The following is a 12,155-nucleotide window of genomic DNA, read 5'->3' on the forward strand; positions in this document are numbered from 1 at the left end:
CTTTTTAACTTACAGGACAGCATCTGCTTCATTCCATGTGAGGCCGGTTTTTATCCTCATGTTAGAGAAGAGGAAACTGAGGCTGAGAGTCATTAAGAGACTTGTCCAAGGGCTGAATTCTTTTCAAGATGCCAGCTGTCTTCGAAGCTTTGTTTTCCTCTGCTTCCTGACATCCACCTTGAATTCCAGCCAAACTGAACTACTCTTCTCTCCAAAGAGACACCTGGATTAGTCCTTGACAAGTCTTTGTTTGGGATAAAGCACCTGGAATGCTCTCTCTCCCTCTCCACCCGATGCTACCATCTTCTTCACCCTCCGAGCCAGGTGTGAGTGAGCTCCTGGGGTCAAGGACAGTGACGTCAACATCTGTACCTCATCTGCTCCCAGCACAGGGCCACCCTGGAGCAGGCTCTCTGTGATGGCACTGATCAGTCTGCCTTCATGAAAGTCTTCCTATCTGGGTCTTACCTGATAGAAACTCCTCTTGAATGATGGACCTCTCAGAGGCAAGGACAGAGCCTTCAACTCTGCTCAGTCCAACCTACAGTTAGGGAGATGGCCTTAGGCCCTGTGCTGGGAGTAGTGTGGTGAGCTCTAAGACTAGTAAGTCTTTTAAGTATGCCAGCCTGTATCTGCCTTAGCATCATTGTACTGGCTGATTCCTTTGCACACTGTCTGCTCATCATTTAGGGCTCAGTTCACAAGTCAGCACCTCAAAGGGACTTTTCCTTTCTTCTTTCCTTCCTTCCCTCCCTCCCTCCCTCCTTCCTTCCTTCCTTCCTTCCTTCCTTCCTTCCTTCCTTCCTTCCTTCCTTCCTTCCCTTTCTTCTTTCCCTCCTTTCTTCCTCTTTCTCTCTCCCTCCCTCCCTTTTCTTCCTTTCTTAGGGAGGTGTTGGGGACTAAATCCAGGACCTCATTCATGCTAAACATGCACTCTACCACTGAGCTATACCCTCCCCAAAGGTACTTTTCTTGATGCATGCCCCCTCCCTCTATATTCTTTATCTAACTACCTTATTTTATTTTCTTCATAGCAGCTGTGACTATCTGAACTTCTTAGATATTTATTTCCTTGTTTACATTAATTCATGGCACTTACACTAGTGGGGTGAAACACAAATAAAGAAATATATATATTTATATAATATATATATATTTATATATAAATATATATATATACACATATAAAATGTTAGGTTTGATAACATGTTGTGCAGAAAATAAAGTGAGCTAAGAAACACAGAGAGAAGGGGACACTTGAGTAGAGACCTGAAGGAAATGGTGTGTATGGATATCTGGGGGAAGAGCCTTCCAGACAGAGGGATATTGCTTGCCCTGCTTGTGGAACAGGAAGGAAGTTATTGTGCCAAGAAGGCATGGGGAGGGGAGTTAGATGGCTCACGTCTTTGGAAGCTTTGGTTAAGGACTTTGGTTTTACTTTTTATTTTTAAAAATTTTAAATTGAAGTACAGTCAATTACAATGTGTCAATCTCTGGTATATAGCACAATGAAGGACTTCGGTTTTAAATCTGAGTGAGATGGGGAGTCCCTGTAGGTTTTGAGTAGAGAAGTGCCACTATGTATGTATGTATGTATGTATGTATGTATGTATGTATGTGCGTACTCTGTGTGTGTGTATATATATAGTTGAAGTATAGTCAATTTAGAGAAGTGCCACTTTAAAAAAGACTCATTCTGACTGCTGGTGGAAGATAGGACATGGGGAACAAGGATGGAAATTCTCCCAAGGGTGATTAATTTGTCCTGGTTCATGTGGGACTTTCCTGGTTTTAGCATCGAAAGTCCTGTGTCCTGGAAACCCCCTCAGTCCCAGGCAAACGGGCATGCTTGGTCACTCTACAGGGAGACCAAGTGAGAGACGGTGGTACTTGGACTAAAATGGCAATGATGGAAAAGTGGTCAGATTCTGGGAATGTTTTGAAAGCAAAGCCTAAAGGTTGTGCTGATGGAGTAAATGTGGGAGTGAGAGAATGAAGGGCGTCAAGGATGACTGTCAGCTTTTTGGCCTGAACAGGTGGCAGGAGAGTTGCCATGTACAGAGAGGAGGAAAAGGCTGGAATAGGTTTTGGAAGATGGATGATCAGTTTGGTTTTGGATGTGGTAGTTCGAGATAACTTAATAGACTGGCAAGGAGGGGCATCAACCAGGCTTTGTGGGTGTATGAGCCTCAAGTTCTGAGGAACAGTCTGGGCTGTAGGTAAAGCTGACAGTTGTCAGTGTACATATTTGAAGCCACGAGTCTGGGTGAGATCACTGAGGGATGGAAAGTAGATAGGGGCCAAGGACTGAGCCGTAGGGCACCTGACATTTAGAGGTCAGGGAAGAGGAGAAACTAGCAAAGGAGACTGAAAAGCAGGAGGCAGTGAGGCAGACCCAGTGAGGAGAGCCCAGCGTAAGTGCAATTGGAGAGAAATCTGTGCTAAACAATGCCCTGAGCCACATGCTGGGGGCTTAAAGAGGGAAGTAAGTAAATGATGCCAACAAGCTGAGTTAGCCCTAGTGGTACAACCTACAGGGAGGCTGATTTGGGCTTAATTAGGGAAGGGCTTTCTAACTGAGCTGCCCATAAACGGAGCAAGCTGCCTTGGGAGGTGTGAGCGAGTCTCCGGGGATTAGTGCTGGTTAAGGGAGAGCCACCTCGAGGGCTCAAGCATCTGACAGGATTTCGACTAGACAAGTGCCTTCCAACTGGAGATGGTGTGATTCTGGGAAGCCAGCTGAAACAACTGTTTGTCACAGAGTAGAGGGGGCTGAGCTGAGCCTTGAAGGATAAGCACGTGTTCAGTGCGGGGAACAGTTGGGGAGGCACTCCTAGGTGGCAGAACAATGTGAGCAAAAGCGCAGAGATGTGAATAAGCAGGGTCTGTAAGGGAATCTGGCCTGGTCAGATGGGAAAGGTGTGTGAAGGATGGGGAGGAAGGTGAGGCTGGAAAGAGATGTAGGGCCAGATGGTGGGGAGCTCCCGTAGGGCCTGATGCCTGGGAAGCACTTGCTAACACTGGTTGAAGGAAGGTAACGAAACAGAAGAGAGATTGTAAGAGCCAAGGAAGGAGGCATTGACCACATAGTTCCCTTGAGTGGGTTGACTCCTGATAACTTGGTCATAGATGACTTGAGGTGCTCCCTACCCCAGTCCCCAACGGGGACAGGTATCCATTAACTGTCCCTTAAAGCCAAGTGACATGAGAAGCCCTTTACTGGGGGCTGCTCTGTGGGTCAGGGGTAGGGGGCTGACAGTTCAGAGGGTGAGTCAGTCCCTGGTAGAAGCAGCAGAGATGCACTGTGCTCAGGAGATACCACTGATGGAGTCCCTTCTTTCCATTAACCTTCCCAAGTGCTTCCCCTGGATGCTCAGTGCTCAGAACTCAGTGACCTGCCTTTAGGGAACAATGGGGACTGGGCATTCTGGGGACTCCTATTGGCCAGACAGATGGGTAGGTGAGCTTCCTCTCCCCAGAGCCATTGGCCGGGTACCAAGGCTTGACTTTATGGATTCCCAACAGGAGGACCTCAGCCTCTCTGATGGTAAATGCCCCCCTAATCCCCACCCCTTGCTTTGTGCTCTTAGGCTTGAGGGCAGACACGCAGGGAAGATCTTTTGCACGGATGGCGTGATGGCTGCCTGCATGGAGGAGTGCTAAGACTTAGGGCATGGGTTCCTCTCGAAAACTACGGATTTCTTGAGGGCAGAGGCCATGTCTCTCTGCTCACCCAAGGTGGGTACTATGAATCCCCCAGGACCATCATAGTGAACAGCCAGAAGTGTGGTGGAATGGGGTGGGACACTGGTCAACTGGTAAACTTACTTTCTCGATGGTCTTTGCCTTTAGAGAGGCTTCTCAGTCTGATGGATTGGATACGTCCAGGGTTGGGAGCCAGAGGCTTGACTAAGCCTGGGCAGGTCGTGCCTCTCTGGACCTAGCTTTCCTTTCTGTGAAGGGCTAGAGGTGGCCTCTTAAGCTCCCTGGAAATCCTGCTTTGACTGAATAAAAGAATGGTGAGGCTAGTCAATGAGTAGAAAAGGAAGGAATGGAGAGAGTGGCTAAGTGGATGGAACGATTGATGAACGGGTTAGGAGGGGAATGAGAAAGAGCACAGGTCCCAAGCTAGAGCTATCAGCCAGCTTGCTTTCTTCTTTCTTCTTTCTCCTTGCCTTCCTTAGCGTGGGTGTCACTGTACTTTGGATTCCTGGGGCTGTGTTCTTTGGTAGCCGGCAGCTGCATTCTCTTCCTGCATTGGAGGAAGAACCTGCGGCGGGAAGAGCGTGCCCAGGAGTGGGTGGAGGTGATGAGAGCTGCTACGTTCACCTACAGCCCGCTGCTGTACTGGATTAACAAGCGACGGCACTATGGCATGGACGCGGCCATCAACACGGGCCCTCCCCCTGCTGCCACCAAGACTGGGACTGACGCTCAGAATCCAGACCATCCGTGGGAGTTGGACACCCCTGAGAACAGGAACCATGCTGCCCAAGACAGTAGCCCCAAGGTGGAGGCCCCCATCCCCTCACTACCTGAAGTGCAGCTGGTCCCACAGCAGCCCCTAACTTCCCCAATGCCACAGACCCAGGCCAGCTGCTCCCCACTCCCAATTCCCACCTTTCAGGAGGTGCCCTTTGCCCTCTCCCTGTGTAACCTACCCCCGATACTCAACCACTCGGTCTCCTACCCTTTGGCCACCTGTCCTGAAAGGAACATCCACTTCCAGTCTCTCCCCATGCTGGCCCAGGGAGACCACTGCTTAAATACCAGGTCGTTTACTTCAGAATTGTAGCCTCCTCTCACTGAGGATGGGAGCTGGAGGTATCGGGGGGCAGAGCAGGAAACGGAGCTGACCTCAGGAAGGTGGTATTGACAAAGAGGCCAGGGCCCATCTGGATGTCACATAATAAAAGATTAAAAAAGTCCAAGGCTCCCTTGTGTTTCACTTATGGTTAGGAGGATAGTGTCTGATGGGGGCAAGCTGCAGGTCACCGAGTCTCACCAACACCAATGGGAACTGTGGGTTGGCTGTGGGGAGACACACTGAACAAGTACTTCTGATGGGCTCAACATCCCTCTATCCACTATTTAAGACCAAAAACGTGTGCCAGACCCTGGGCTAGGTACCCAAAGGCACTGCCATTCTATGGGACGTTAAGCACAGTTGTGACAAGAGTGATAGCCACTAAGGATGCATGAGTGGTGATTCGTAGTGGCCATGTTGTGGGCAAAACAAGTTGGTGTGAAATCCGTGAGCCACACTGCACTGCTGCTCAAATTGCATTCTTTGTTAACGTCTGTGATGTACCGCGTTATGTAGTTGTCTCTCCATTATTTCTAACACAAGAACTGTGCCAAATGGATATCATGACCCTCTTCTTATAGATGAAGAGAGTTTCTGAGGGCATTTGCTATGTTGTTTTCATGCTGCAGAGCAAGTTCTCAAATTTGTCTGCCTGGCAGCAAAGTTCCTGCCCTTCCCACAGTACACCATGGTGTCCCTTCCCTAATGATGTCTTGTTTGAAAACATTTAGAAAATGATTTATAGTGTGTGTAGGATGCACTTAATTTAGTTCATGGATTGGCTTGGGGGAAGGGCTGGTCCGTGAACCCCCTAATTAATCATACAAATGTAACCATAGTTTATTTTTTCTTTAAACTTTCTCAAAGAGATTCACGGCCCCTCCAAAAGTTAAGATCCACAGTATGGAAATATTATTTTTGTACCTTCTGGAAACTATCCTAAAGGAGAGACAAAGATAATACTGGCTATTTGGTCCCAGTTTAATGTAAGAAAACCCAGCTCTGCTGGATACAAAAATTTCCCTTTCATTTGGAAATGAGGAAATCACCTTACCACATTTGTAAATGAGCAAAGCTTTATGTAGTCTTTCCTGTGGGGAAAGGCTACCCAGATTGTGTGCGTGCGTGCGTGTAATCTCAGAATCTAGCAACCATGCAGAGCTAATATGTAATTTTTTTTTTGTGTGTGTGAAAAAAGCTCCAATCCCTTCCTATATGACCCTTATCTTGCAATGGATTTCAAGTTTGTTTGTTTCTTTCTTTCTCTTTCTTTTTAAAAGACATTGGAACATTTCCTGTAAACATGCTCTTATACTGAATCTCAAAATTAAAAATAGACATATGTGAACTTTTCTGGTTGATACAGAGGCAGGCGCTTACTCTTCCCTCATCTTGCCCCTTCCCATCCTGCAGGAGTCAAAGGAGAAGACTTCACTTCTTCAGGCCGAATTCAGCAGTTCTTCAGGCAAATTCTTCAGCATGACTTTATGTCCACCATCTGTTAGGCTTTGTGTTCAAAAGAAGGAAGGAGTCCATAAAAATAGGGATCAAAGCAGATTTTTTTTTCTTAAGTAATAGGGGCTGTGGGGGAAGAAATCTTTAATAATAGACGCAGTGGGAGAAAAAAGAAATGTTTTATTTAGATAAATTAAAATGGTTATATTACTGATGTGAAATAAGCAAAGCCCAAATCAAGTTAAGGAAACCTTGAATTCACTCCCTAAACAGAACCAAAATTGCTTAAACATTACCAAAATAGCTCCACTAAAGCAAAGTAGATTTACATTTCTTAATATGAGAAAACAACAAGGTAGGTTAGGTTCGTATAACAAACAATACACGCTCTATAAAGTCTCAGGAACACCCAAATGTGTTCTGGTTTGGATATGAAAGAAGGGGCCACATCTAGCTGGTGCTGGTAAGCAAGTCAATGAGGTGTGTAGCAAACAAAAGCTGTCACTAAAAACAACTCAACAGCAGGCCATTGTAAGTATGAGCCCATCACAGTCAAAATCTTCAACTGTGACCGGCAAGGCCAAGACCAGCGGAGTGGGGCGGGGCAGATGGGGTGGCATCCAGCAACGTAAAGAGGGCACGGCAGTGGGAGGGAAAGTAGCCGGCAGCAGGTGAAGGGTGTCCAATCTTCAGCTTTGCTGTATCAGACACAATCCTAAGTGCCAGGCCCCTGCCCTAAAGACAGCACTACAGTCATCCCTAAGCCAAGCTCTCTCTTCCTTTCGGTTCTTCTCTTCCTGTGATACCTTCTTGCCTCTCTGATTTACAAAGGGAGGCTTTCAAGGTGAACATTATACCAGATAGAAAGCAGAAGAAAAAGAGGGCCAAGAAGCAGTGATTTCAGTAACTTAGGAAAGCAGCAGTAGGAGCTGCCAGGCTGAAAAGGTGAAGGTAAAAGCATCTGAAACAAAAACCAATATCAAACTCACCACCACTACCCAGCCTTCCTCTCGGGGCTGAGATGTGGCAGGTGAGGCTTGATTATAGATCAACACAAATCACAGGCTGGGTAAGTTAAGACAATTTTTAAGTAAAAACCCCAAATTCATACCAAATAATAGGTTTATGGGAATTCTTTTTTTAAGCCACGAGTGTGCTCAACTTAGGACAAGGAAGTTTAAGATGTCCCAGTTTCTCCTGAGAGACATGGCACTGTCCCCGGTGGTGTGAGAGGGTCACACAGGTCTGCGAGTGCAGAGGAACACCTCTGCCAAATTTGGTAGGAGAGAGGATGGTACTATCCACCTGGTCCAGGGATGGCGGCAGGCAGACAAGCTTGAGGTGGGAGTAACAGAGGATAAATGACAAAACACAACTGTCTTCTCCATGTATAGCCATCAGATGCAAAAGAAGAGTACATACAAAGAGTTAAGGTGCCCTCAAAGTATCTGCCTATGAATAAGAATTTGAAACGAAAAAGGACAAGCTACATTACCCTCAAGTATATTTCATATAAATCGGTTCTCAAAAAAATACCTTCCAGGTAGTCATACTATTTACGGTACAGTATATACAAATATAGCAGTATAATTCAATTTATTGCTAGAATTTTATTTGGTTGTTACAAAATCTGCAAGGGCATATATATTAAAAAAAGGGAGGGGGGCATGAAAGGCAGCCAGAAGAGTAAGTCATCTAAGTCATCTTCAAGTTACCTAAAGTGCCAGGCTAATTTTGTACTATATTTAAACCTTTCCAAGAAAGTAAAATAGCTCGGATAGGTAAAGGAAATGTTCGAGAGGGAGAGAGAAGCATGAGCCATAATGAGGTAAGCAGACACATTCATGGGGAGAGACTTCATCCCGCTTTAACTAAATTTTAATATTTCTAGAAAAAAATCAAGGTTAGTCAATACCAAGCTAAACAACATATAAAGAAAAAACTCAGCCCTTAAATATTTAAGGGTGCTCAACTGCATCCATGGCTAACAGGGCAACTTGGACAAAGTTAAAATGGAAGCAAGCTCTATTAAAGTCTATGCCCTGAAAGCTTCTTGAGTTTCTCCCTGACTTGGCCTACAGACCAGTTAAGTTTTGCAGAGAGTTTTCCTTTTGTGTTGCCTGAAGATTGCTTCTAAGATCAACACAACACACACACAGGTGACATGGAGGAATAATTCCTTCTAGTCCAGGGACCTTTAGTACTAGGCCCTCAGAAGTACTTAAAAGGGAGAAGTATTGCACTTGCTTGTATCAGATTTGAAAAAAACTTGCTGCCACCACATGAAGCCCCCTGCTCCGGGCCTGCCTGATGTTTGCCATCCTCTGGACAGAGAGCCGCTAGCTACTTCTGAAATATAATTGTAAGGAAACCTAATATGATTTCAGGTGTTTTGTTTCACATCCTTTTGGCCTTAGCCCCGTTAGGTTCTTGCTTAGCCCCTAGGTAAAATCTTAAGAAATTTCCTGGATCAAAATGAGAGGCACAGCTCTCCTCTAAAGCTCCTGGGTAGCCAGGCTGAGACAGCGGCCAAGGAACTTCAGCCCTGCCGTTCAGAATGGAGACAGTATCAGAGGTGGAAGTCAGTTACAACTTAAAGGTAGACCTGAGTGGGTGGGTGGGGGAAGATAATCTAGTTCACTTAGAGGGGAAAATGTAGCTCCCACTGGATACCTTTTTATGCTCATAAACCCTGAAAGAGGATTAAAAACAAGAAAATCCTCAACAAGACTTCTCTGGTTCACAGGTTGGGATGAGCTGAGAGGACAGGAACAAAGAGTCCAAATCTTACTTCCTGAGCCTGGAGGGAGCACTGTCTCCACAGTGTCTACGTCCCAAGTCTGTTCCCCCAGCACCAGGCCAAACCCCACGGCAGCACCTAAAGAAGATGTCTTAAGGAGATGTGGACATAGCTTCAGCTGCTATCAGATCAGATTAGCAATTTTTAATAACAAGTCATTTGTTCACATCCTGTTTCAAACCATTCTTCCTACTTCCCACAAACTATGCGCAGCTCTTTAAGTATTTACAAACAGAAAAGGTCTATCTGTTAAAGAAAAGACATTTTCTGAGTCTGTATAAAGTGCAGCTAATTTAAGGCAAATTTATGTGAAATATAAAAGGTGGCTTATTCTCTCTATATACACATTTTCCAGTTTTAAAAAGCTAAGGTCTCCTCCCCTCAAAAAAAGGAAAGAGAAAAAAAGAGGGCTTGACTTTTTTTCCTGGCAATTTTAAAATTAAGATCTTACTGGTTTCAGGGAATCATAGATTTCTGAATATTACATTATAAGTAAAATGGTCTTCTTTTTTAAAAAAATAACTATTATATAGCTTTTTCAAACAAGTCAAAAGGTGGCAATGTGTCTGCTACAGTAGTTTGGAGGACTGGAGGACTGATGGGTAGGTAAAAGGGTTGTTTCTGTTAGGTAAGTAGATATTAGGTAGTCCAAGGTATATATCCATTTCTAAAGTAAGCCTGATGAGGCTAGACACCTAAAGCTACTCTTAGCTCCAGGAATGAGTATCTTCCATCTCCATCAGAATCAAACTCTCTCAGACGCTCTGGATCTGGCACAGCAGAACCTAAGGAGTTCCAGATTTCCTGGTAGGTCAGCTTCCCATCCACGTCCTGGCCAGTCTGGTGGAATAAATCCTGAAGATCTGTTAAAAAGGAGTTATAAAAAATGTATATGTCTATGTAGAGCTAAATTTAGTTAACAATTTAAAAAGTAGTCTCACGTTTTTCACATAATTAGAAGAAATAATCCTAAAATTTATATGAAATCACAGAAGACCCAGAATTGCCAAAGCAATACTGAGGAAAAAGAACCACACTGGATCCGGGCATAACTCTCCCCGACTTCCGACAATACTGCAGAGCTACAATAATCAAACAGTGAGGTACTGGCACAAAAGCAGACATATGGATCAATGGAACAGAACAGAGAGCCCACACACCTATGGTCAATTAATCTTCAACAAAAGAGGCAAGAGATACAATGGAGAAAAGACAGTCTCTCCGACAAGCTGTGTTGGGAAACCTGGACCACATGTAAATCAATGAAATTAGAACACTCCCTCATACCATACACAAAATTGAATTCAAAATGGCTTAAAGACTTAAACATAAGACAGAACATCATAAATCTCCTAGAAGAGAACATAGGCAAAACATTCTCTGGCACAAATGGCAGCAATGTTTTCCTAGGTCAGTCTCCCAAGGCAATAGAAATAAAAGCAAAAAGAAACAAACAAACAAAAAGGAACCCAATCAAACTTACAAACCTTTGCACAGCAAATGAAACCATAAACAAAATGAAAAGACAACCTACAGACTGGGAGAAAATATCTGCAAACGATGTGACTGACAAGGGCTTAACTTCCAGAATATATCAACAGCTCATAAAACTTAATAACAAAAAACCAAACAACCCATTCAAAAAATGGGCAGAAGGCCTAAACAGACATTTCTCCAAAGAAGACACACATATAGCCAACAGGTACAGGAAAGGATGCTCAATATTGCTAATTTTCAGAGAAATGCAAATCAAAACTACAATGAGGTATCACCTCACACCAGTCAGAATAGCCATCATTAAAATGTCCACAAATGATAAATGCTGGAGAGGGTGTGGAAAAAAGGGACCTTCTTACATTGTTGGTGGGAATATAATCTGGTGCAGCCACTATGGAAAACAGTATGGAGATTCCTTAAAAAACTAAAAATAAGAGTTACTATATGATCCAGCAATCCCAATCCTAGGCATATATCTGGAGAAGACTCTAATCCGAAAATATACATGCACCTCAGTGTTCACAGCAGCAGTATTTAGAACAGCCAAGACATAGAAGCAAACTTAAATGTCCACTGACAAATGACTGGATAAAGAAGTTATGGTACACATACAATAGAATACTATTCAGCCATAAAAAGGAAATGTCATTCACAGCAACATGGATGGACCTAGAGATGATCAAACTAAGTGAAGACAAATATCATATGATATCACTTATATGCGGAATCTTAAAAATGATACAAATAAACTTATTTACAAAACAGAAACAGACCCATAGACACAGAAAAGAAACTATGGTTACTAAAGCCGAGGGGGAAGGAGGGAGATAAATCAGGAGTTTGGGATTAGCAGACACAAATTACTGTATATAAAACAGATAAATAAAGTCCTACTGTACAGCAAAGGGAACTATATTCAATATCTTGTAATAACCTATAATGAAAAAAAAATACACATACACACACATATATATAACTGCATCACTATGCTATACACCAGAAACTAACATTCTAAATCAATCATATTTCAATTAAAAAAAAAAGTAGTCTCAACTGAATTTGAAGCATTAAAAGAAAAGCTACTTCACAGACTCTTCTTCCAAAAAGTAAAGTTTACGATCTCACTAAATCAGAAAGACAAGTTCTTGATCTTTTAAGAATGAGAAGAATACTGTAGGACACTACCCTCCCAAAATGGAAGCAGTGACAGATAATCACAGGATAAACGAATGGACTGGCTTATTCTCTGTCCAGGGCCTTCCTTTCAGATTTTCCAGATTTTATTCTTATGTTGAAAGGGTGAAAAGGACTGCAGAGGCCTAAAGAATGAACTGATAGTAGCTGAGCCTCTAAAACAGACTATGGCAGGTTGTTGGTTGAACAATTAATGACCCAGCAATTTCATTCCTAGTATATGCTCAAGAGAAATGGAAACATGTGTCAACACAAAAACTTGTATACAAATGTTCAGAGCTTCATTGTTCCTAATGGCCAAAAACTGGAAACAAACCCAAATGTCTATCAACTAATGAATGGATAATAACATGTAGTATATCCACACAATGGAATACTATTCAGTCATAAAAAGGAATGAAA

The 12,155-nt window shown here is 43.6% G+C and overlaps 2 protein-coding genes across 3 annotated transcripts in view; one reads left to right on the forward strand and one right to left on the reverse strand.

Moving 5' to 3' along the window:
• The first annotated feature begins 3,596 nt into the window (after positions 1–3,596).
• TEX38 (testis expressed 38) lies at positions 3,597–4,928 on the forward strand. Its single transcript, XM_032494192.1, has 2 exons — positions 3,597–3,738; positions 4,185–4,928. The coding sequence occupies exon 2, from the start codon at positions 4,310–4,312 to the stop codon at positions 4,793–4,795; it is 486 nt and encodes a 161-aa protein (XP_032350083.1). The 5' UTR covers positions 3,597–3,738; positions 4,185–4,309; the 3' UTR covers positions 4,796–4,928.
• A 1,494-nt stretch (positions 4,929–6,422) lies between these two features.
• EFCAB14 (EF-hand calcium binding domain 14) overlaps positions 6,423–12,155 on the reverse strand; it is a 37,453-nt gene continuing 31,720 nt past the window's right edge. For both annotated transcript variants that reach the window (XM_014553947.2, XM_032494189.1), the window contains one exon: positions 6,423–9,925. In XM_014553947.2, the coding sequence (XP_014409433.1) occupies positions 9,750–9,925 (176 nt within the window). In that variant the 3' untranslated portion in view covers positions 6,423–9,749. The remainder of the gene's footprint in view (positions 9,926–12,155) is intronic.

Source organism: Camelus ferus, chromosome 13 (assembly GCF_009834535.1).
Source record: "Camelus ferus isolate YT-003-E chromosome 13, BCGSAC_Cfer_1.0, whole genome shotgun sequence".
Classification (NCBI taxonomy): domain Eukaryota; kingdom Metazoa; phylum Chordata; class Mammalia; order Artiodactyla; family Camelidae; genus Camelus; species Camelus ferus.

Excerpts from the sequence above, each read along its gene's own strand:
- TEX38 (XM_032494192.1), top strand. The coding sequence starts at position 4,310 with ATGAGAGCTGCTACGTTCACCTACAGCCCGCTGCTGTACTGGATTAAC.